Source organism: Callospermophilus lateralis, chromosome 1 (genome assembly GCF_048772815.1).
Source record: "Callospermophilus lateralis isolate mCalLat2 chromosome 1, mCalLat2.hap1, whole genome shotgun sequence".
In the NCBI taxonomy this organism is placed as follows: Eukaryota; Metazoa; Chordata; class Mammalia; order Rodentia; family Sciuridae; genus Callospermophilus; species Callospermophilus lateralis.
Window position 1 is genome coordinate 147,326,949 of NC_135305.1, and position 25,773 is coordinate 147,352,721.

Sequence of the window (25,773 nt, forward strand, 5' to 3'; positions counted from 1 at the left end):
ATAAATGGATCTGGGGGATGAGGTTGTGGGTCAGCGGTAGAGCACTCGCCTAGCACGTGAAAAGCCCTGGGTTCAATCCTCAGCACCACATAAAAATAAAATAAAGGTATTGTGTCCAAATATAACTAAAAAAATAAATATTAAAAAAAAAAAAAAATGGATCTGGGCCCCAAGGCTGGGATTGCCGGGGAGTCTCCGGTCGGCCATCACGGCCACCAGGGGGCGTCGCTGTCACGCACAGCATCAGCCCCCTCTCGGGCTGGGTGTGCGCTTTCGGGCCGGCGGTGGGGGCGTGGCTAGCGTGCTCACGGGGCGTGGCCAACATGCCCGCGGGCACGACTGGAGGCGGGGCACGCGGCGGGCGCGGACGCGCGCGGCGGCGGCGCGTTCCGTTCCGGGCCAACGCTGGCGGCGGAAAAGTTGCCGGGCGGAGAGGAGCAGCCCCGGGACGGGCAGAGAGCGCGACGCGGAGCCGGCTCCCGGCCCTGGCTGCCCCGCCATGGACGACCTCGGTGAGTGAGCGGGAGGCCGCGGGAACAAGCAGCGAAGGGCGCGCGGCCCGGGGCCCGGCGGGCGCGAGCGAGCCGCAGGGGCCGCGGAATCCCACCCCCCGGCGGCCCACACCTGGCTCCAGTCCCTGCTGGCCGGGGTTCCGCGAGGTCGGATCCCGAGCTGGGCCTGAGTCCTGGGCCAGGCCAATCCCACCGGGGTCCTCTCAGCAGTCGCCCCTCACCTGGGGACGGCCCATCCCCGGACCCCCAATCTCGGCGACCCGTCCCCATGTCCCAGCTCCGACCCAGGTACCAGCTCACCCCGCGGGGACCCACTCGGTCCTCCTCAGGCAGGGGACCCGCTCCCTGGGCCAGGCTGCCTTCTCAGGTGCGGGACCCTCACTACGCAGACTGCTCCCCACCCCCACCGCAGGTATCCACTGCCCATCCCTAGGGGCAGCTGCCCAATGTCATTGGCTGGTCTCGCATTTCTGGGATCCGCTTTCACTCCTTCCAGGGCCGTCCCCAGCTTCAGGCATAGTCCCTCCGAGCCCACCAGTTTCATTGTACAAGTCGGATTCATCAACTAGAGATGAGCAATGCATGAACACACCCCCAATGCAATGACAAGTTTCCCAGTCTACTCTCCTAACCACTAAGCCCCCACCTCAGTCTGGTCACAAGGTTTCATGGATCCAGTAGTGGTCCATTTCCCTGTAGGGACCAGCTGTCCAATCACAGATCGCCCCACCTTAGAGGGGCAAGATGGGGAGTCATGACCCCTCCCCAGGCCCTGGTGAAATGCCAGAGGAATGAGGTGGGAAGTGGGTCGCAAGGTGTACCATCCCGAAGGTGTCCTGGCTGGCAGGGTCCCCCACTCCTAGCATCAGGTGCTGCTGGAGCTATGCAGGTAAGGAGGACAGGACGCCCAGAACAGAGTTTTACTGTTTTCATGTTATTGGAGATCTGAGGTTGCTCTTTTCAGCCCAGTCTTGATTAGGACAGGGGAAAGAAAGTATCTCCTGGAAGCCAACTGTAAACCCAAGGGAGTTGGTGCCAGGGTTCTAGGAAAGCCTTGAGCGGCATGAATCCCAGACAGGAAGATTCAATGTCTGTCTCTCCCTTCGGAGATGCAGAGGTGAGGCGGGGGGAAGGTTTCTTCTCTGTAGGATCCTTGTCTTTCCTCTCTGGACTGTGGGTGGCTTGTGTGACCACTGATGCCTCTTCTGTCCCAAGCTCTGAGGAGCAGATTCATCAGACAGGACTGATGGGGCTTTCCCACGCAGCACAGGGCACTAAGTTAAGACTTGCTATTTGTATGCATTGGACTGGACTGTTTCCCTGTAGCTTCCTTGCGGGGTCAGGGATCCCCTGAGAGGTCCTGGAGCTGAGGGAGGTGTAGGGTCCTGCCTGTTTTGCAGAGTGCAATGGTTGCCAAACATAGTTCTGCTTTTGGGTCAGGGTTGGCACCCATTTTTCCAATGTACTCATGTACATTGGATCATATTGGCATGGATTCCAGGCAGGTATTTTTGTTCACATAAAAATAACTAAGCTGGGCTGGGGATGTGGCTCAAGTGGTAGCGCGCTCGCCTGGCATGCGTGCGGCCCGGGTTCGATCCTCAGCACCACATGCAAACGGGGATGTTGTGTCCGCCGATAACTAAAAAATAAAAAAATAAAAAATAAAAAAAAAAATAACTAAGCTGAATGGAGGCTGGGGATGTGCTTTGAATCAGGATCTGAAAGTCTTATTGCTTTCACAGTGGGAACTAGGGAGCAGAGTTACAGTTTCTAACATGCTGGTGGGGTTCTGTTGCTTCTGAATAGTCCCCTAGCTGTTTGAAGGACTGAGAAAGTCTTTGTAGAGTTCACAAAGTCCGGAATTCCTGTCTTCTGACGGTCTTCCATTTAGGGCCAGGAAACTGAGTTAGTTTCTGAAAGAAAGAGAGTGTACTGGCATAGAGGATTGTAGGAATTGAAACTTGCTATTTATGGAGTACTTCTCTATACCTGGATTTGTCCCATCCTCACAATCTTTTTGGGAGATCTCTCTGAGGCCATTACCATCATGATTACCTGTCTTTACAAATAGAAAAAATTGGGACAAAGGCCGATTCTCCCACCTCAGGTTACACAGTCATGAAATGGCAAAAACAGGAGTGGAAGTCCCTTCCTTAGCTCCTTGATCTACAGCTCTTGTGTACCAAGAAACATTTGGGGCGGGGGCAAGCAGGCCCTTGAAGAGGGGTTGCAGTGGGCAGCGGCTGCCACCTGTGATTTCTGCGCTGCTCCCCCTTCCCCCTGTCCACCAGACTCTCCAGTTGCTTGGATCTGGGCTGTCAGACTTCCTTGGCCTGTGTTCCCAGGGGGCCAGCCACGCCTGGCTGACTTGGAGCCTGGGGTGGGAGGAATGGGGTGTGCAGGAGGGGAGAGGAATTTGCCTCTGAGCCTAGGCCCCATCAGCTGTCTGGATGGTTGCTGGGGACACTGCCTGTCAGCTGTTTTCTTTAGTTAGGGTGGACACAAAGGACAGGCCTCTTGTTTTTATTTTGCTTCTGAGAGTGCTCCCAGCTGTAAGTCTCTTGGTCCTTAACACAGGTGAGAGTTTACATTGGTCTGTCCTGTGGCAGGGTTACAGGGAGCACAGCCCCCTTTGTGACTTTGTTTTCTGGTCTTAAAAAAAAATGGAGAACTCTTCCCCTCCCCATAGTGGCTGGTGACAGAATCACCATGTGCTGTTTAATAAGTTACAAATTTATAGCTCTTTGGGCAGAAAAACATAAACACAGTATGTCCTGCCCTTCTCTGTGTGTTCTCTCCACTTCGGGCTGCTGGGTGGCTGCTTGGTGGCTTTTCTCATTACTGTTTAGATGCTGGTTTGGCTGGGAGTTCACTCTGTTCGGGTCTGGCCGAAGTTTCCTGGACAGAGTTCCCACAACACTGCGATGTGCTCTGATTATGTTTTCTGCCCCAACTCCTCTCTCCCACCTTGTTCTCATTCCTAATGTACGGGGAGAGGGGGGGCAGTGTGTGACCCCTGCTGTGGCCTAACCATGATCATGTGTGCTCTATGGGAGAAAGGCAACATACTTAGAACTTTTCAAGGTCTGTTACAACTGTGCAAGAGGGAGGTGCTTTATCTCTGTTTTCCAAATGCAGAAACCTGAGCTCAGGGAAGTTCAGTGGTGGAGCAGGGGTTTGAATCCAGGCTGATCCAGTTCCAGATCTGGTAATCTTAATCATAAGGCAGTAGGTGCCAGTGACCAGCCAGGGGATGAGCCACAAGGCCTACTGACTGCTCAGTAGTTATCTTGAAAATTTCTGCCCTGTGGGCATCCCTAGGAAATGGCATGTATGGCAAAGGGTGGGTCCAGTTCAGGACTTGATAGTTTTGCCTTCCCATTCACGGGGGTGGGGGGTGGGGGGGGGCGACGACGACACAGCCAGCTGTTGGCAGTGCCCCGTTGCTGCTGGAATCTGGACATGTCTTCTCTCAGCTTCTCAGCAGTCTTGACCCTTTGGAAAACAGTGCCTCATTGTCCTGGGGGGCAGTGCTAGGGGGGCAGGGGAGTTGCCCAGGGCATTCCGGGCTTTGGAACCTCCCTGTTTCCATGGAAAGTCTGTACTTTGGACTTGCCCATCTGTGATGCCTCTGTGTGTTAGGCCAGGGTCAGGGCACCCAGCTGCTTGGCCTGTGGCAGAGGCAGCATTTGCTTGTGGAGTGATGGTACCCTCCTGGTGGGTGCTTCCTCAGCTGGATGCTAGTGAGAGACCAAGCTGGGATTCAAACCCTGGTGTGTTTGATTCTTAAGCAGGTGCCCTTTCAGATATGGAGTGGAGAGGTTAGTGCCCTAGGGGGCCTCAGCTCCATTAGTATGGGGTCAAGGTCTTCTGAGGGAATATCTCAGTATTCCTTTTTCTGTTCCCTAGTGATGGCCATGAATTAGACAGGTTAGGTGGATCCTTGACCAGAGGGCCTCATGGAGGGCCAGAGTTACAGCTGAGGCTCATTTATTCAAAGCACATAGTTTTTGGCCTTTGAATCTTCTCTCTGGTCTTTACCATGTTCCTAGGCCAGAGATGTTGAAAGACATCTTCCCAGCTTCATACGAGCCTTTCCCTGGGTTGTCCTAATCTTAGTGCTTTCATTAATAAAATAAATATCTATGGAATACTTTTATTTTTTGAGTTGGAGTCTTGCTATTTTGCTGGTTTTGAACTCCTGGACTCAAGTAATTTTCTGGCCTCAGCTTCCTGAGTGTTGGGATTATAGGTGTATACCCTGTGCCTGACCCATCCTTTCCATTTCTTTCTTTTCTTTTGCTTTCCTTTCCTTCCTCGTCCTCAGGATTGAACCCAGGGGTGCTCTACTGCTGAGCTACATCTCCAACCCTTTTTATTTTGAGATAGTGTCTAAGTTGCCCAGGCTGGCTTTGAACTTGCCATCTTCCTGCTTCAGCCTTCTGAGCAGTTGGGATTATGGGTGTGTACTACTATGCCCAGCTTTATACTTTTCTTTTTTTACAGTGTTTACAGAAGAACTCTTTTCTATACATTTTTTTAGAGGAAGAAAGATTTATTTTGTTTCACTGTTTCAGAGGTCTCTGTCTGTGATTGGCACTTTCCATTGCTCTGGACTTGAGGTGAGGCAGAATATCATGGTACAAGGGCATGGCAGATGGAAGCTTCTCAGCTCATGACAACCAGGAAGCAGAGAGAGAGGGAGGGGGGAAAGGGGGAGGAGGAAGAGGGAGAGGGGGTTAGAAAGAGAGAAAGCGAGCTTCCAAAAATTTTATTTAGTACTTATTATGTGTAGGCACTGTGCTGGGGACCTTACATGCACTGTCACATTGAATCATGTCAGTTGTATGGGGCAGGTTCTGTTAATTTTAGTATTAGTAGTGACAGTAGTACTCATTTTACAGAGGAGGAAACTAAGGAGCTGGGAGGGAAGCCTACCTGCCCAAGTTCTAGTGAGAGGCAGGGCTAGGATTTGAATTCAGCTTGTCTGCAGAATCAAACTTATAACCAACTATTCTTTATAATTCTGTTCCTGCTACCATATTTAATCTTTGATTGCTTTCCATTTTTGGGACACCAAAAATCTTTTCTGTTTCTCATACTCCTCATTCTCTGTTCAGTCTCCCCACTTCTATCCTCCTGTTATCTGTGGTATCCTCCCTCTCCTTTGTCCTTTCTTGGGGACACCACGCTCAGGATGGGACAGAGGGTGCTGGTGGTAGTCTCCTGATTAGGGTAGGACCCCATTCTGCCATCACAGGCCACCTGTCCAGGCACCTCTCACCCTTGAGACACAGCTATGGGCTTAAAGCACAGCTACTGGGAGAGGCTGGGTCACTCTTCTTAGACCCCTCGCCCACCACTTCTGGTTGGGAATCAGAAGTCTTCTTGTCCCCCACCCCCCCCTTCCTGCTTCTCCCACACAGATACTCTCTTTGCCTTTGTTCAGATGTACATACATTCACTGCTGCTTGGAGCCATCATATCCTGTTTCTAGCAGAGGAAGATGTTGAACATGTCAGGATGGAGAATGGAGGATGTCTTGTGGGAGGGAAGGAGGGAGGAGAAGAATTAGGAAATTGAGTTTTCTCAGGAATGTTGAAAAAGCAACTTACTAAAATGGGAGGTCAGGTTTGTCTCCTCCTGAAGCCTCCAATCACTATCTCACATCTGGCCTCAGTGTGCATTCTTATCCTGGTAAATCTTCCAGCTAACTAACTGATTGCCCAACCAGTGGGGCTCAGAGCTGCCCTCTCCAGGGAGGCCTTGGATGCTGGGCCAATGGCAGGCAGAATGTGTGGTTGGCCAGGCCTAGCAGAGCCTCAGTGACAAGTCTTCCCTTAAAGATGGTCTTTTTTTTTTTTTTTTAAGAGAGAGTGAGAGAGGAGAGAGAGAGAGAGAATTTTTAATATTTATTTTTTAGTTATCGGCAGATACAACATCTTTGTTTGTATGTGGTGCTGAGGATTGAACCCGGGCCGCACGCATGCCAGGCGAGCGCGCTACCGCTTGAGCCACATCCCCAGCCCCTAAAGATGGTTTTTTAATGCTTATTTCTTGTGTGATTGTGGTATTGTGGTTTTATGGGAGAATATTGTTAGGTACGTGCTAAAGTATTTAAGCGTGAAATGTCAGGTTGTCTGCAACATAGTTTTAAGTAACGTAGTAAAAACAAAAAAATACATGCTCACATGTGCACACACATACATACAGGCATCCCTTGGTATCTGCAGGGGATCAGTTCCAGGACCCCCCTCATATACCAAAATCCTTGGATGCTCAAGTCTCTTATATAAAATGTCATAGTATTTACATATTACCTATGCACATCCTCTATATACTTCCTTTCTCTTTTTTTGGAAGTGGGGATTGAACCCCAGTTCTTTTCATTGCTGAGGTTGGCCTGAAACTTGGGTTTCTCCTGCCTCAGCCTCCAGAGTTGCTTGGATTAGAGATATGTGCCATGGTGCCTGTCCACTTTGAATCATCTCTAGATATAAATGTAAATGCTATGTCATTAGTTGTTATACTGTATTGTTTAGGGAATAATGACAAGGGGAAAAATGTATGTGTTCAGTTCAGATGCAATCGCCCCCACCCCTGAGTATTTTTAGTGCTCTATAGGTTGAGTCTCCAGATGTAGAACCTGTGAATATGGAGGATGAGTTGTGTGTGTGTATAGAGAGATTTACACAAGATGGCAAAGTGTTGTGGAATCTAAGCAGAAAGTACAAGGGTGTTCTTTGTAATAGTTTTCAACTTCTCTGTATGTTTAGACATTTTCCTGATAAAAAGTCATTGAAAAAAGTAATAAATCCTGCTTTTCCATGGTGGGCTCTGCGTTGCTGGGCCCAGAGGGCTGGCCTGTGTCCTCCTGTGGTTGGCTGGAGTGACTCTTAGCTTCCTGTTACTGCACAGGTGGTCAACAGAACAGTGAGCTGAAACTGGGGCCAGAGAGGCCTCAAGTGACAGTGACTACTGACTGTCAGCTGGAGAGGTGGGTGCACAGTGCTGTGACCTATGCAGAAAAAATGATAGGACCAGAGAGACAGTACATTTCATTTGGTGTGGAGTCAGTTCAGTAGTTACTTTGAGTATAGTGACATTAATCAGACCAGTGTCAGGGCAAGAGAGATGCCGATTTTGGGTTGGAGTTGGAAGGTATTGTTTGGGCTGGTGGGATGCACTGGAAGCCTTTACAAATGCACAAACAGCTTTTGGGCAGCTGGAGCCCTGGGGGAGGAGAGAAGATGCCTTTTGCTTCACATCATGAATCTCTTATCTCTGTCGGAGGAACACCACTAGCCTGTGGGCAGCGGACTCTTGCTTGCAGCTCAGATCTGGCCCATCCAGTTCTCTAGCCTTCAGGCTCGCTCTCCTGGAATCTCCACTCCCTGCATCCCTCTTTTCTAGTTTGAGTTGACTCAAAACTGGCCACTTGGGCCTCCCATCTGTTTTAGGGAAATAGTTGGAGTCTGGCACCAGTGGCTCCCAAGGCTCAAAGGCAGAACTGAGGGCCTGGTGCTTACTAGAAACATTTTGGGCTGCCAGCAGGCCCTTGGGAGAGGAGTGCTTTATGGGAAGGTCTTCTGTGAGCCCCACATTTGTCAGCCTGGAAGGATGCAGACAGAGGCTGGACACCTGGGGGGAATCATGGGGTCTGGGAGCATGTATCAGGGCCTTACTCAGCCTATGTGAAGAGCAGCATGATGTGTGTTTTATGGGGGGAGGGGAGGTGCTGGGAGGAAGCTTTATGTAATTCTTGGCTGGGGCTCAGGTAATTGTTTTAATGAAATGGAATGCAGCTTATTCAGAACTCGCTTGGCAGAAACAGCCATGTTCTGTTCTGTTTTCTTGTTGGGGAGCGCAGGGCACACATTTTCAGCTGTTTTGAATTGTAGGTCGCTGGGTGAGCTGAGCAAGGTGGGCAGAAGCCTCCGGGGAGTCCTTTCTAGTGCAGCTCAAGGAGCTTCAGGCTCCTTGATTTCATTTGGGCGTGCGTGCGTGCGTGCGTGCGTGCGTGTGTGTGTGTGTGTGTGTGTTGCTGGGGATGGAACCCAAGGCCTTGCACGTGTAAGGCATGCGCTCTCGCACCAAGCTTCAATCCCCAGCCCCCGTGTGTCTTTTGAATGTGCCATGGAGACTTTGGCCTCTTCCAACAAAACCTAAACCATATTGGAAGTAGGCTGTAAACTGGGCCCAGTGCCTGCCTTCTGGGACGCTGGGAGGCCGAGGGAGTGAGGAGCACGGAGGTGCTTCACACACACTAGTGGGACCCTCTCTTTGCTCACTCACTTTTTTTTTTTTTTTTAAAGAAAGAGTGAGAAAGAGAGGGAGAGAGAGAGAGAGAGAGAGAGAGAGAATTTTTTAACTTTTTTTTTTTTAGTACTTGGTGGACACAATATCTTTGTTTGTACATGGTGCTGAGGATCCAACCCCGGCCGCACGCATGCCAGGGGAGCGCGCTACCACTTGAGCCACATCCCCAGCCCTGCTCACTCACTTTTTACCCCACCGCCATATTCCCTTCTCTCCCCCACCCATCTGCCATCAGTGTAACTGTCTGTGGCCTATGCGACCTCCTGGTTTCTATCTGAAGGTCCTGCCTGGACCCCCTTGTTCTTCTGGTTTCTTCTTTTTATCTTTCTTCCTTCCTCACTTCTTTACTTCACTACTTTTTCTATTTTCAACACAGCCTGGCCCATTCTTCCACACTTTCTGACACACATCTCACTCTTTAGTGGCCGTATTTTCCCCTCCCTTTAACTTTCTCCACAGAACTTTTCTGCCTTCTTTTCCTATTTTCTTTTCTGATTTTTTTTCCCTTTCCACATTTTTTTTTTTAATTGATGCTTCCCTGATATCTTTGTGTGGGTGGTTCTGATTTCTCTGGACTCCTGTTTTTCCCCAGGTATCTAAGTCCGATTATCTACTTGCATGACCTCTTTTATAACTGTGTACCGCCAACTCCCAAATTTCTATTTCCACCCCTGACGTGGCTTCTATTGTCTAGATTCTTCCGTTCTGCTCGTCAGCATGGACCCAACTCATTTCCTTTCTACTCTCTTGGAGGCCTCATCTATTGTCTGATATCGCCATCATGGCCCCCTCTCTCCTTCTGGCCTGTATTAAATGGTGACATGTATGTGTCCCTTTAAGGTTGAGGGAGCACTTTCATGTACTTAATCATAATCTTTAAGGTAGGTGGCAGTTTTTTACAAATGAGGAAGCTAAACTGAAGCTCAGAGGAGTTAGGGGAAGGGGACACACCCATCATTATCAACACAGAAATGATGCAAGAATTTGAACCTAGGTCGTTTGGCACCAGACCCAGTTTCTTTTTGTTTTTCATACTGGAAACCCTGTGACAGAGATAGGAAACTCAGGTTGGATTTGATCCGAAGACCTGTGTTTGGCCTTCCTGGTATTTAAAATATTCCTAATCAGTTGCCAATATTTAGAGCAATAGGAGATCACATCTCAAAATATATATCATTTATTTTGAAAAATCTGGCTTGGCTACACTGGACGCACATCCCTGTTATACCACTGGTTGACCCTCCTTAGCCCCAGCCCTCCTGTTTGTCTCTTTCTGGACCCAACTCCCCTCCTACATATGCCTACCTGGCCCTGCTTTGGGAGGGTTCTTCCCCCCCCCCGCCCCAAATTTAAAATAAACACAGCTACCAAATCTAGGGGTTTCTTGAACTGTATTCTCTTCACTCAGATTTGACTTCTGGCCATACCAAGCGTAGAGCTTGAGTGCTGGATATTTGTCCAAGGGGCAGAAACTAGAATTCTTCCCCTCTTCTGTCTACTCATGTCATCTTTCCTTAAAAACTTGGTGAAACTACCTTTTTTTTTTTTTTTTTTTAATTGGTGCTGGGGATTGAACCCAGGGCCTTATGTTTCTAAGACAAGCACTCTACCAACTGAGCTTTACTCCTAGCCCTGAAACCACCTTTTTTTAAAAAAAAAAAAAAAAATATTTTTAGCTGTAGTTAGACACAATGACTTTATTTTATTTATTTATTTTTCGATGTGCTGAGAATTGAACCCAGCACATGCTAGACAAGCGCTCTACCACTGAGCCTCAGCCCCACCCATGAAACCACCTTTTTTCTTTCTTTCTTTTTTTTTAATATTTTTTTTAGATGTTGATGGACCTTTATTTTATTCATTTATTTATATGTGGTGCTGAGAATTGAACCCAGGGCCTCACACATGCTAGGCAAGTGCTCTACCACCAAGCCACAACTCCAGCCCCCCACCACCTTTTTTCTGAAGGCTTTTCTTTCCTGAGTGAGACCAGCCAATGGGTTGATCCTCTCCTGTAGATATAGCTTGACAGACCTCTGTGAAGTGGGCTTCCTTTGTGTCCCCTCTGCCCTGTAAGCTCCTTGAGGACAGGAATCTTAACCTCCTTTCAACTATTCCTAACCACCAAGTACTGCTCTGTTCTCTCTGTGTTGCTTGATAAATATTTGATGGTGGTTGATGATTAAATGGGTATGAAGTGAGGACACCCATTGTAATTCCAAACTTCCAGCAAACCGCTTCCTCCTCTGGAGAATCTGAGGGGAAAATCCTCCTAATGCCCAGTGGGGAGGCAGCCTGATGCCACAGGCAGAACCCAGGCTCTGCTATCAGCCATACCTTGGTCAGTATGGATGCTGCCACTTGCTCTCTGTGTGACCTCAGCAGGTCACTTTACACTCTGGACCTTGGTCCCCTCATCTATGAAACGGGTGCATTTCCTGAAATACTTTCAGAGTGCTCCATACATGGTAATGATTAGCATTTGTTTTTGGAATCATCTAGATACTCACTACTCCGTGGGTTCAGCTTTCAGTGTCACCCCCATTATTCAAACTTCCACTTCATATGTCTGGGGCCCTGTTTTTTGTGCCTTGGGGGTGGTCCTTTAATGCATGTGTGTGTGTGCTTGGCCATTCCACTGCTTAGGGCAGGAATTTGACTTTGGTTATTTTCTGAAACAATGTAATAGGACACTTTGTGGCCCTGTGGGTTAGAGAATATTTGGGGCTCTGATCTGAAGGTGAAATGGTCTAACCCGGGTGCTGGTGGTATTAGGTTAGGTTTGGGTTTTGTGACATTTCATTTCCCCGGAGCCTCTTTGGTGGCTTTGAGGAGGAAGTGGTAGGGGGAGGAGGTTGTTTAGCGGCTTGGTTGATACTGATTGCTCATCTAATGCTAATACTTGAGAGCTATCACTGTGAGCTGCTTGGGGATCTTCTTTCATATCAGCCCCGGGCTTCTCCTAGCACTCTTAGGACATCCTGTGACATCCTTAAAGCCTCCCAGGGTGAGCTGGCCACTGAGGCTCCTAGTGTTATAGAAAAATGGAGTTTGGTTTTCTGTGAACTGTGGCAGGTGTCTAGTGAGCAAGCACAGCCATTAGATAGAAGCTGGCCTGGAGACTCACTGCCCTTTAGAGCAGGTGGGTCTCCCTGGCTTCTCTGAGGGTTTGGCTTGGCTCCGAGAATGCTGGCCAGCCTTTTCCTGTCTCCGTTTCCAGGAGCATTCCTCTTCCTTAGGTGGGAATGGGAGTGTCCAGTGGCCTGCACTTGGTTTCCTCTGGACTTCGTGTCCCCTGTGGATTCCTGGCTCCACTGGCCAGCTAGAGTGATTTCTTGTCTCTCATGTACTTCGTCGGGACAGTGGGTTGGGCTGGCTTCTGGGGGTGGGTGTGAAGGAGCAGCCATGAAGCCTGGAACACTGTATTTGTTCCTCAGAGACCCACCTCGGCTGCCCTCCTGAGCTTGCTTGGTCTCACTCTGCCTGTCTTGGAGAGTTCTCTGTCCCCAAGAGTAGATCTGTGGTTTCTTCACCCTCAGAATCAGCTGTGTCTTTGTGGGGAGGTAGCTGTTGGATAGCTGTAGCCTTTTCTTCTCTCTGCCTCACCACCTCAGATGGCTTCTTCCCCTGAACTTTCCAAGAATTCCCACCCCTTCCCTCTCTTGGAAGTCAGCACGTGTAGTCATTTTGCTTGGTTTGCCGAGACAGTCAAGCCAGAAACAAGCCAGAAACAAGTCAGAGAAAAAGCGGAGCGTTACCTAGAGGTTGTTGTCATGGCTGCCTGTGGTCACTTGTGGTCATCTGTTTCCAAACATCCTGTTTGTGCCCCTGGAGCGGCAGGAACACTGACCAGGAGACATCTGCTCTTTGCCTGACCTCGGGCAAAGAAAGCATGGGGTCAGGGTGTCACTGCCCACCTACCCTCTAGGGGACGCGTGGTTTGCTGGTGGCTGGATATTGAAGACATCGTTGACAGCTCCTTTGGACATTGTCCTGGCTCTGTCCTTCCTCCCCTCTCTGTTTTGACTGACTGTGAGACTTTTCTTTGAATATTCTGTTGGTTGGATCAGTCAACACGACCTTTCTGTGCCTTCAAAACTGGGAGGAGCCTATGGCGCCATTCATTCCTGTGACTGGGGGTCTTGGGCCATCACCTTCTCTGTCAGCGCTCTGCTCACTTCTTTTCTGGTCTGTTTTCATTTTGGGCTTCCATCTAAGACTACAGTTGCAAAAGGGCTTTTCGTGGCTTTAAATAAAAATGTAAGAACTTTGAAAAGCACTTGTCAAGTTCAACCTCTTGTTTTACAGATGGATATATTTTGGGATCAGGGAGAAAGTGCTTGGTTGGGATACTTGGTTGCAGATCAGGCCTGGGCTTTCTTCCTTTTCTGAAATGTTTGGGGTTCTCTCTAGAACTCAGCATCTCAGTACCCCCATTACCTTTCTCATGTCTTTTTTTTTTTTTTTTTTTTTTGGTACTGGGGGGTTGAACCCAGAGGGATTTAACCACTGGGCCACATTCCCAGCCCTTTAATTTTTTAAATTTTGGTACAGGGTTTCGCAGAGTGGCTAAGGCTGACTTTGAATTTGGAATCCTCCTGCCTCAGCCTCCAGAGTTGCTGGGATCATGGGCATGAGCCACTGTACTGCTCTCATGTCATTTAGGTTAAAAATTACAAGTTGCTGGGAAAGAAAAGTACAGAAGTGAAATCTCTTTCTTCTTCCCACATTGGGGGTAGCTATTGTTAGTAGTTTGTTTGATGTGTATCTTTCCCAACCATTTTCTATATATTTTTAAATATATTGGCATGCATATCAAGTGTAAACCCTTCATTGTTATTGTTTTGTTATTTCTTTAACCAAGGCAAGATATACATAGTGTAAAATCAACCATTTTGAAGTTTATAATTCAGTGGCGTTAGTATATTCACACTTTTTGCAGCTACCTCTGTCTGGTTCCAGAGCATTTTTATCACCCTCAGAGGAGACCCTATACCTATTAAGTAGTCCTTTTCCTTTCATCTCCCTCAGCTCTTGCCAGCCATTACTCTACTTTCTGTCAGTATAGATTTGCCTGTTTGGGACATTTCATAGAAATGTAATCCTACAATAAGCGTCCTCTTGAGTCTGGCTTCTTTCACTCAGAATTTTTTTTTTTTTAAATACCTTTATTTATTTATTTTTATGTGGTGCTGAGGATTGAACTTATTGCCTCACACATGCTAGGCAAGTGGCTAATCACTAAGCCACAACCCCAGCCCTGAGCATGTTTTTGAGGTTATCCAAGTGGTAGGGTGCATCAATACTTCATTCATTTTTATGGCTGAATAATATTCCATTGTATATTTATATCACAATTTGTTTATTCATTCATCTGTTGATGGACATTTGGGTTGTGTTCTACCTCTTGGCTATTGTGAAAAATGCTTCAATAAATATTTATATACTTATTTGAATGCCAGTTTTCAATTTTTTTGAAAAACTCCCCACTATTTTTTTTTAAAGAAAGAGTGAGAGAGAGAGAGGGAGAGAGAGAGGGAGAGAGAGAGAGAGAATTTTTTAACATTTATTTTTTTTTAGTACTTGGCAGACACAACATCTTTGTTCGTACGTGGTGCTGAGGATCGAACCCGGGCCACACGCATGCCAGGCGAGCGCACTACCACTTGAGCCATATCCCCAGCCCCCATTATTTTTTTAATATTTATTTTTTAGTTGTAGTTGGACACAATACCTTTATTTATTTATTTTATGTGGCCTCGCATGTGCTGAGTGCTGTACTGCTGAGCCATAACCCCAGCCCACTCCCCACATTTTAAAAATTTATTTATTTATTTATTCTAATTAGGTATATATGACAGCAGAATGCATTTTGATTCATTGTACACAAGCAGCACAACTTTTATTTCTCTGCTTGTACACTATGTAGCATGATATAGCATTGCACTGTATGTGCCTCATACATGTACCTAGGTTAATGATGTCCATCTCATTCCACCATCTTTCCTGGCCCCATGTCCCTGCCCCTCTCCTCCCTTCTCTTTGCCCAATCACACACAGTCCCTGCCCCACATTGTGGATCAGCATCCACTCATCAGAGAGAATGTTTGGCCTTTGTTTGTGGTGCTGAGGATTGAACCCAGGGCAAGCACTCTACCAACTGAGCTATTTCCCCAGCCTACATTTGGCCTTTGGAAAAACTCCCCATTATTTTTAAAGTTCTTTTTTTACATTGTTATAAATATGTGTCTTTTAAAGAACTAGTTACATTCACATTCCTTTTAGTATCTTTTTTTTTTTAACTGATTATTAATGTTATACATGTTCATTGTGTAGAAAATTCTCTTTCTCTTTTTTCTTTTAGTCCTGGGGATTGAACCTAGGGCCTTGCGCATGCTAGGCAAGTGCTCCATCATTGAGCTTCATCTCCAATTCTTTTTTTTTTTTTTTTTTTTTTTTTGACACAGGGTGCATTGAGCCTATCCCCAGCCATTTTTTAAAAATATTTTATTTTGAAACAGGGTCTTGCTAATTTGATTAGGGCCTCACTAAATTGCTGAGACTGGCCTTGGATTTGTGCTCCTCTTGCATCAGCCTCCTGAGTTGCTAGGATTACAGGCACGTACGGCCTTCTTTATGTCTGATAACATTCCTCTCTGGAAGTTTACCTGGTCTGTTATTAACAAAAACACTTAAATTTAACTTTCCTTTCCCTTCCTTCTCTTCATCTCTTCTTCCTTAACTTCCTCCTTTCCTGATATTCAGTTTGATAAAATAGTTGATTGGCACATCTGCAGTGGTGACTTCAGCCTGGACTCCTGGATCAACCCAGCAACCCAGATTGGGCATAATCTGTTCAACAATCTTGGGAGGATTCGCACGTCAGTGTCAGTGAGTTGCTTGCGGATCCTCATCTGGAAACAATCCCGTGTCTTAGAACCGTTACCACAGTTTTCTTCTGGTGACTCTCACTCAAGTGATTCTCACTTGGAAGTTCTTTTTCCTTTGCACTTCTGATCAATTCAGCTCGCACATTCTCCAGGGCTCTTGCCTTAAAGCTGGCAGAGTAATTCCTGTTCTGTGACTTGCTACCTGTGGTTCCATGGTGCTTTCCAAAGCCTTGGCTGTGACAGGGCTTCCTGACCATGGATGAGGGCAAACCAGTTGAGAATCAGGAACAGGTGAGGCTAGCCTGGAGCTCTGCAGCAGCTGCCCTTCATCTTCCTCAAGAGGTCACTTTGACATTTAAAAAGTTTTTTTTTTAATTTTTACTTATTTTTTTGTAGTACTTGGGATTGAACCCGGGGGTGCTCTCCCACTGAGCTACATCCTCAGCCCTTTTTATTTTTTATTTTGAGACAAGGTTTCACAAAGTTGCTGAGGCTGGCTTTGAACTTGTGATCCTCCAGCCTCAACCTCCCAAGGCGAGTGCCACCATGCCCAGCTAGGTCTACCATCTTGCCATTTGTTTTCTGTTTGTGCCATCTGTAGTTTTTCCTTCTTTCCTGGCTTCTTTTGGATTCATTGGGTATTTTTCAGGATTCCATTTTACCTACTCTCTTGGCTTATGTAGCTGTTTACTTCATTTATTTAATTATTTTAGTGGTTGCTCTTACTTTGTAGGTTTAATTTATCACAGCCTCCCTTCAAATCGTATTATACCGTTTCACATATAAGAATGTCATAATTGGGCTGGGGATGTGGCTCAAGCGGTAGTGTGCTTGCCTGGCATGCATGCGGCCTGGGTTCGATCCTCAGCACCACATACAAACAAAGATGTTGTGTACGCCAAATACTAAAAGATAAATATTAAAGTTCTCTCTTAAAAAAAAAATTTAAGAATGTCATAATAGTAAATTTCCTTTTTTCCTTCCTCTTTTGTATTGTTGTTGTCATAAGTTTTACTTCTACATGTATTACAAATCTCACTTTTTATTTACCTTTTATATTTATCCTCAAATTTACTGTCTTGCATTTTTTTATTCCTTTGTAAAAAGGACTTTTTTAATATTTTTTTTTAGTTGTAGTTGGACACAATACCTTTATTTTATTTTTTTTAATGTGGTGCTGAGGATCGAACCCAGGCCCTTGCATGTTCCAAGCAAGCGCTGTACTACTGAGCCACAACCCCAGCCACAAAGAGTGTTTTGACGTCTAAAGAAATTAAAGTATGCTGTGTACAGTAGCATACACTTATAGTCCCAACTATTGGGGATGCTAAGGTAGGAGCCCAGGAATTTGGGACCACCTTGGGCAACTTAACATAGTAAGACCTCATGTCAAAGCAAGAAAGAAAAGAAAGTTAAAAAAAAAAAAAAAAGTCTGGGGGTGTAGTTCTGTGGTAGAATGTGTTTAGCATATATGAGGCCCTGAGTTCAATCCCCAGCACCCTAAAATAAATAATTAAAAAATAAATGAATAGCAACAATAAAATGTCTAAAGAAATTAACAGAAATGTTGGGGTGACATTACTTTTTCCTCTTCTCCCTTGTGATAGTTCTTATAAAAATGTATCTTCTTCCTTGGCTAGCTTCCCTGCCCACGGAGCCCCCCCTGAGCCTCACTAATCTGTGCACATTTTGTGGTTCAGATGCAGTCATGATAATCAGCGATGCTATCAGCGTCTCTGGGCTGCAGAGCCCATGGTGGGTGTTGCTAACACATTCCAGCAGTGCAGGTTTCACAGATTCTGCACATTCCAGCTCATGTCTTCTGTGTCCTCTGCCATGGGGAGAGGTGTGACCACATCCCCAGGATTCTGGGGCTGCCACTCTCTCTTCCTTCTTGTCCTGTCACTTGGTAATGCCCCCCTCTTCCTTCTTGAGTTCCAAGCCAAGGTGCTGCCCAGTGCCAGCCCCTGACTCTGCCTGGTGCCCACATTCCCTCGGATCGCCTCATTCCTATGCATTGAGCCCTCCTCATAGTTCCCCTCCCCCACCACAAAGGAAGCCAGGCAGGCCACACAGCGAGTTTAAACCTTAAGTGCCCACAAGGGACTGCACTCTGGCCACAAAGTCTTGTGTAGTATTCCTTTGATTTCTTTTTCTTTTCTTTTTATCTTTCTTTCTTTCTTTTTTTTTAAGAGTAGGAGTGGTGCTGGTTGGAGGGGGAGGTGGTAACTAGATCACAGTAAATGGGACATTTCCTGGGATGGAAGAGAAGGAAGACCCAGGCCATATGGTTTGTGGTATTCTCCTGCTTTGTGCTTTGCCTGTACTGAGTGCTCATGGAGGACCAGGAGGCAGCAGGAACTGAAGCAGGGAGGCAGACCTCTGCAGCAGATGGCTTGGGAGCAGTCATCAATTCATTTATTCATTACATGGAGCACCTATTCTGTGCTAGGCTTTGGGAGATGAAGACAAGCATTGCTCCCTGCCCTTGGTGGACTGGTTAGTGCTGTGGCAGGCAGTTCCTACCAGTTTGGCATACAGTTGGTACCAGTTTGGAAGTTCATGATGATCTGGGAACTCAAAGGAGAAGGGCCTCAAATTCTGTGTGGGGAATGAGGTTCAGGAAAGACTTCCTGGAGGAAATGGTACCAAGATTTGGGCCCCCCAGCCTAAAATGAACACATTCCTTTTTTTCTGTTTTATTTTTGCGGTACTGGGGATTAAACCCGGGGCTTTGCACCTGCTAGGCAAGTGCTCTGCCACTGAGCCACATCCTGAGCCCTCCTTACTTTTTTTTTTTTGAGACACAGTCCCACTAAATTGCCAGGGACCTTGCTAAATTGCTGAGGTTGGCCTCAAACTTGTAATCCTCTTACTTTAACCTGCTGAGTAGCTGGGATTTGGCTTTCTTTCTTTTCTTTTCTTTCTTTCTTCTTTTTTTTTTTTAGGAAGGCAAAGTAGGCCCTTTGTATTGTGGTGTTACAGAAGAGAAACTGAGCTATATGAGTTTCAATGAATAAGTAAGAACTCAGCCTGCTAAAGAAGACAGTAGTTTTGGGAGAGGCTTAGAGGTAGGAGGCACACATGTATATATGTGTATATGTGCATGTGTGATTTCATACCCTGCTTCTTCCTAATTGGATTTTTCAAGTGATTTAAACAGCCTGGGCCATAAAGCCAAGGATAGTCATTGGTCTTTGCTTCCTCCGTAGAATGACCTTTGTTATGGCAGTTTAGATGGGGCTAGGACTTTGGTGCATCTCTTATCCTCCAGTGTGTAAAGTCTTTCAGCTCAGCTGGACTGGGGCCCTAAGCCAGTTCTGAAGGGTATTTCCATGAGAACTTGGGGCCTGAGATTGTGCCCTGGGCTGTTGGCACATGTGGCAGGAAGGACCTGGCTCCTCTGATAATATGCTTGGCCTTTCTCCTCTCTTCCTGGAGAAGGACTGTCAGATAGGGCTAGCTTTGTGTGTAGGTACCGAGGCTGGCTTCAGTGTAGTTGGGAGGGGCGGTGGGTGGGTGGGAGCCCTGGCATTCCTGAGTAGCTGAGCATTTCTGGAGCAGGCCACACGGTGCATCCTCTGGAATTTTCCCCAAGGCTGGCAGAATGACTTATTTTCAGGAGAGGGGCAACCAGAGTGAAGACCATGTCATTTTGCAATTTGCTCTTCCTGGTGCCCTGAGAGATTCAGGTGAAGATTCAGGCCAGGTGAAGAAAGGCCTTTGGGCCCCCCTCAGGTTGCCCTGTGGTTTTTCCTGTCCTTGATCTGACTCTGACTTCTGTCCTTGCTGTCTTCCTCACTCTGACCCCTCCCATGGACCTTCTTCCCCTGGGCCCTCCTCCCTTCCAGTCTTCCTTGTCTCATCTGGTGGCTGTTCTATCCTCCTGCAGGAAACAAATGTGGGAGACATCCTGTACTCCTCCCTCTTGCTCCACATTCACTCAGTTACCGGGTCTCATTGGTTTTACCTTGTTGCATTTAGAACATTGCAACTCTTGGTCTTCCTCCAGCTGAGCCCTGCCTCCCTCCCTTCCCTCCCTCTCTACACATACTGGCTGTCTGAGTGATGTAAAAGGCAGGCCTGGTCCTGCATTCCCTTGCTGACTGCCCTCTGTGGATTGTCCTTGTAAGTCCAGGCTCCAGCAGGCCCTGGGCCCTCAACTGCCCTCCATCAAGCTGGGACTTGCACTCTGAGCTTCACTCCCCTCTCTTTAGGCTGTTTCCTTGGCTGTTTCTCATCTTTGCCTGAAAAGCCCTTCCTTCCATTTCCCTCAAGTCCTCCACTGACCCCTTTATGCTTCCTATCTTGATAGTCTCCCAGTATTTAGTGTGCCTGCCTTGGGGACAGACGCTGTATCTTTGTCTTCCCTGTGCTTGACATGTGTTTGTGGACATCAGTGGGGCCACCATTAAAGGTGAGGCAGCCCCCAGAGAGAGGGATGGAAGGACTTGTGCTTCCTGAACTTTGGTGGACTTGCTGGAGTGGAGTGCCTGCTACCTGGGCCATTGAGCAGACAGATCCATTCTGGAAATTCCAGTCACTTGGGATTGAAGTGAAGATGAGGCAGCTTCAGTCCCAGATGATCAGACTTGACTTGAAAGGACCAAGCAGTGAGTTCCAAGGGACAGGGCTGGCACTGTTAGCTCTGATCCAGGGCAGTGGTTTCCCTTTGTGGATTCCCATTCCCTTTGGACTGTCACTATAGGAAGCCCCCTTCCCAGAGCAATGTAATAGGTATGCACACACAATATTTTTTATGTGTCATTTCAGGTAGTTCACTGATCCCCCAAAAGTCATCCAGGGATGCCAGGTTCAAACCTCTGGTGTAAGATTTAACTCCTTTCCTGGGGGGCTCTTCTCCTTCTTTGAGATGGAAAGGGAAGAAAGGAGAATAGGGAATTTTTTTGCTCTGGGGTGGCGAGCTAAACTGAGTCAGCAGATGAAGGCGGGAGTGCCGGGCCAGGTGCAGGTGGGTACTCCTCATGCCTGACACTCAGGCATATCGATGGCTCTCCATAGGCTGACCCTGCGTTGTTGGGAGCTGTTTGTTGGGAGTGCTGTGGGGCTGAGAGGTTGTCCTTTGGGCCAGACTCCTGGGAAGATGAGCAGTACCTTTCTTTGTGTTGGTCTTATACTCTGAGCTCCCTACACCCTGAGCGTAGGGGCCTCGGAAACTCCCACTTGGCGACCCTTTGAACTTGGAGATGACTTTGAAGCCAGGGAGAGAGATTGAAGTTTTGGTTGGGTCCTGAAAGCCTCTCAGGTTTTTAACCAGATTCCTTGTAACAGACACCAATGGTCTGGTCCCAATGTCTTCACAAGTGGAGCTGGGGCAGTGTGGGAGAATTGAGTTGCCCAGCTGATACCTTTCAGAGCCCCCTTGCTGCCATTGCTCATGGCTTCTAGTACTGGGCACTCTCATACCTGCTCAGGTGGGGCAGTCAGGGATGTCAGCTTTGTGGGTGGGACACTCAACTCCCATCTGTCACCTGGCCTCGCCCGGGGAGGCAGGCAATATGCTCTATCTGAATTGTATGCTTTTGATATTCCAGACCTGCTTGTTGTTATCTTATTTGTTCTTCCAGATGGGTTGAGTGAGGTTTGGGAATCCCATAATTGCCATGATATAAGGGGCTGCTAATAAACAGTCAACAGATGAGGAAAGAGCTCAGAGGTGTTGTGCTAGCAAGTGGTAGAGCTGGGACTTAAACCTAAGTTGTTGAGCAACAAAACCCATGCTACATTTTGTTGTAAACTCATATACCTGCTGAGTCTGGGCAGGTGATGTGAATGGATGAAGTAGGCAAAAAAAGGAAAAAGAAATAAATTTCATGCTGTATCCAGAGAAGGCAGCCATTATTAATAATTACCCTGAAGGAAAGTAGACCAGTGGAGGGTGTCTTGACTTCTGTTGGGGTTACATCCCAATAAATGCATCATAAGTTGAAAATATTTTAAGTTGAAAATGTACTCCCCTTCTCTTCAGTCCTGGGGATTGAACCCAGGGGTGCTCTTCCACTGATCTATACCCCCAGCTCTTTTATGTTTTTTATTTTGAGACAGGGTCTTGCTTAAGTTGCCTAGACTGGCTTTGAACTTGTGATCCTCCTGCCTTAGCTTTCTGAGTTACAGGGATTACAGGTGTGCCTGGCCAAAAATTCCAGGCTTAATACACATAACCTGCTGAACATTGTTGCTTAGCAACACAGTACACAGTAGAGTGTCAGTTATTCCCCCTTGTCATAGTGTGGCTCATTGTCACTGGCCAGCCATCTCCAAAGCATATGGTACCTCATGTAACCAGCCTAGGAAGAGATCAAAATTAAAAATCTGAAGTATGTTTTTTGCTGAGTGTGTACTGCTTTCCTATCATTGGAAAGTTGAAAAATTTTAAGTGAAATCACTATATGTCAGGGACCATCTGTATTGCCAGCTCTTTTGGCTCCTCCAAAGAAGCCAGAATTCTTGGTTTTCACGTGAAGTCTCTCAGTTTCTTCAGATCAACTCAGCTTTCTTAAAAAGTACAAACACATCAGTCAGGAGTTTCACCTGCAGGCTTCAGACTGGGGTCTCTGCCTCCCTTTGCTCCCTTCCCCAGGCTCTGCTCCTTCTACAATCCTTTCCAGAAGGAGAATAGTCAAAGAGTTTATTTCTCAAAGAGGTCTTGAAGACTTTTTAGCCCAACCCTTAGGCATTTATGATTCCTATTTCATGAAAAAGACAAGCAGGCCCAGAGAAGAGAGGAACTGTAGTGTTGGGCAGCAGACTACATTCCAGACTCTGTCAGTTGGAGCAGTCTGGGCTTAGGCTTCAAGCTCTGCTCTGCCCACCCACCAGCTCCTTGGGCTCCTGTTTTTCCTGCTCCAAAGGCCACAGGGATTTCCTGCTATCCATTACCGTACATTGAGCTGCCCTTCACTCTAAGGGTAGCATAGTCCCTGGGATTTTTACTCAGAGGGACTGGACACTAAGTGTTGTGGCTTCTGTTTGTGCCTCGGTTTGAAATTCATCTCTTTCATGTGGAAATAGGAGTCCTTGTTCATAGTCAGGGAGATTTGACAGTTCTCAATAGCCTGACTCTGACCTCTCAGATGTGGGGCCAGGCACCTCTCACCAAGGGATGATATCCTTAGAGGTAGGCATAGTTTGGAACACACCAGGGAGGTGTGGAAGAGGACAGAAACTTCTACTCTTTATTTTTATTTTGAGACAGGATCTTCCTAAGTTACTGGCACTGGCCTCAAGTTTTCAATCCTCCTGGCTCAGCCTTTTGGGTTGCTGGGATTACAGACATGCGCCACCACACCCAGCCAAAACTTCTACACTTTGTTTATTAATTTTTAAGTGAAATTTTTAAAATTTATTTTTTTAGTTCTAGATGGACACAATACCTTTATTATATTTATTTTTACGTGGTGCTAAGGTTTGAACCTAGTGTTTCACATGTGCCAGGGAGGCTCTCTACCACTGAGCTACAACTCCAGCCCCCAAACTTCTACACTTTAAAAAAGCAGAAACAAGTTGCATCAAAAAGGGTAGTTGTGGGATAGGCACTTGCTGATGTGACCATTTCCTGTCTGGATGTGAAGATGGGTGGAGATGTGGCAGCCCCAGCTGAGTTTTGTTCTGGCAGAGGATACCTATTTAAACATGAGGCTTCTTGATTTGCATATAGTTGTGAAGGACCAGAAGCAGAGCATTTCTTATCTAATCTGTCCTTGGGAAGTCTAACCCAGGAGCAACTAGGACAGCTGTGCCCCTATGGGTGGCACAGAGCAGGAACTGTGGGTTCAAGTACTCCAGATTTATGTGGCCTGGGCCTTCCTCAGAGTGACCCTTCTGCTTCATACCTCAGTGAGAGAGAAATCCTTACAAACATGGCAAAATCCAGCACATGGGACTAGTGGTGTGAATGGTCTACCTGAACAGTGGCCCTGATCTGTCCTCAGTGTTGCTTCTGTTAGAAGACATTCTCTACAACTCAAAATCCAACTTCCAAACAACTTTTGGAATGCTCCATATGTGTACATTGGTGACTTCCTGTGCGCTGTTTCTAGGTATTACATTTGGACACTGCTGTTGCCATCTGTCTTGGCTCTGCTGGATTGGTTCCCCAGAGCCCCTGTGTGTCTCCTGAGATAAAATCCAAATCAGGAGTGGAGTGGATCCCTCCCATCCTGGCTCCAGTCTATCTCCTGGTGTAACCAGCTGGATTGGACATGACAGCCAGGTGGAAGTCCTAGAACCTTCTCTGCCTCTTGAGCCCCAGGGCACAGACTCCTTTGCTCAGTTCAAGCATGAGGTCTGGGGACTATTTGACTTGAGGTCTCAGCTCTGGGTTTGGTGGGCTTGTTGCAGGCTGACTTCAGGGTTTTATTTTGGTTTTGTTCCCACTGTGTCCTTCCCTGTATATTGATGTCCCTACATATGAGTGCTGTACCAAAATGAGACCCCAGAGATTCCTGGGTGTGTTTTGTTTCAGGAAAATCTGTTTTCCCTATTCCAATTGTGGTTTTCCAGTGTGACTCCTCAGCTTCCATCTGCTTCCTCCCTGTCCAGGAAGAGGCAGATTTCCCAGTGCAGAGAGTCAGCAAGGATCCCAGCTTCCAGCTAAATTGGCCTTGCCCTCTTCAGGACACTGGCTGGAGGTATCCTTCTTTGTAGATCAGTGCCATCATCCCACTAGGGCCTCATATTGGGTCAGGCCTGCTACCTATGAGCAAGTTTGGGAAGCATGGGGGGTGGGGGACTGAGATGACTTAGAACTTCTGTGCGTGGGATGGGAGCTTATTCAGGAGGTGACAACTGTCTGTAGTGACACCAGCTGTCAAGGGGCTCCAGCATTTCCTGGAGCCCTGAAAGTAGCAGATGGCTTCCAAATCTTGTGAGACCAAAAAGATCCAGGGCTGAATGATACAAATGGCTTCTAGGGCATTAAGGGTCAACTGGGGGTGCACCCAGGGGGCAGCTGGCTGGCTGGCTCTTTTCCTCCCCCCTCTTCTTTTCAGAGCTCCTGACCATCTGAAATAGTGTTTGCAATCCTATGAATGACTCCTGGGGAGTGTTCAGGGTTTTGCACACTCGCCAGTTTTCTCTCAAGAAAGCTCATTGGAATATGTGGGTGGGGCTGACAGTCATGGAGTCATCTTGAACCCACTTCAGTTGACTTTCTCAAAGTAAAAGCAAATCAGTTGCACGTGTCAATGTTTGATGATTATTAGTCAAGGGTGGGTGGTGGCACATCTCATGACTGATGGACTACGCATTAGACTTGAGAATCGGGCCAAGAATAGCCCTCAGCTCAGGCCTGTTTCCCCAGTGTGCTTGTGTCGACTGCCATCCTTTAGGCCTGAGACACGGGGCAGGCAGGAACAGCATTCACAGTGGAAGAAACCTGGAACTGCTTGCTTTTTTTGCTCTGTAGAGTAAGTGCTTGGGGGAGGCCCTGGGTTGTCCACTGGAGGAATATCTAGGTTCTCTGTGACTTGGGGAGTCCAGGCCAGCTGCTTCCATATCGCTTTCAGTTGGCTGGTTTGGTGTGTACAGTGGAGTCCTGTCTCCTGATGCTTCTTGAGCTACCTCTTTGAGACCACACATCAGTGCCTGAGGCAGCCCCATCTGCCATCAAGGTACTCAGATGGCAGCAGCAGCACCATGCCTAGAGTGCAGGAAGGAAACGCTCCTGCACGACAGCCTGGTACAGCAGAAAGTCTAGTTGGAATGGGGAGTCTTTCTGCCTCTTCTGAATTCTTGCATTCCCTGTGCCATCCCTAGGGACTATCAGTAGCTCAGAACCTTGCTTGGGGCGGAAGGTGAGGAAGAGGAGAGGGAAGGAGACACTGTGGTGTCTACACAGTGGCTCACTTTCTTGGATTCCTCCAGGGGCTTGGGGGACTAATGCTGTGGAAGTGGGGAGTGCCAACAGCAGAATGAGGGACAGGTGCTGTGCAGCTCCTCCTCTGTTTGTGGGGTGTCCTGGGATGGACTTTGTAGATAGGCAGAGCTGTCCTTGTGGGAACGCTGCCTGCCTGGAGGGTGCACGCCTC

At 47.4% G+C, this 25,773-nt stretch overlaps 1 protein-coding gene across 3 annotated transcripts in view; it reads left to right on the forward strand.

The window, feature by feature from the left end:
* Window positions 1-374: 374 nt before the first annotated feature.
* The window catches only part of Pxn (paxillin), a 48,120-nt gene continuing 22,721 nt past the window's right edge, over window positions 375-25,773 (forward strand). For all 3 annotated transcript variants that reach the window (XM_077108935.1, XM_077108933.1, XM_077108934.1), the window contains exon 1: window positions 375-512. In XM_077108935.1, the coding sequence (XP_076965050.1) occupies window positions 500-512 (13 nt within the window). In that variant the 5' untranslated portion in view covers window positions 375-499. The remainder of the gene's footprint in view (window positions 513-25,773) is intronic.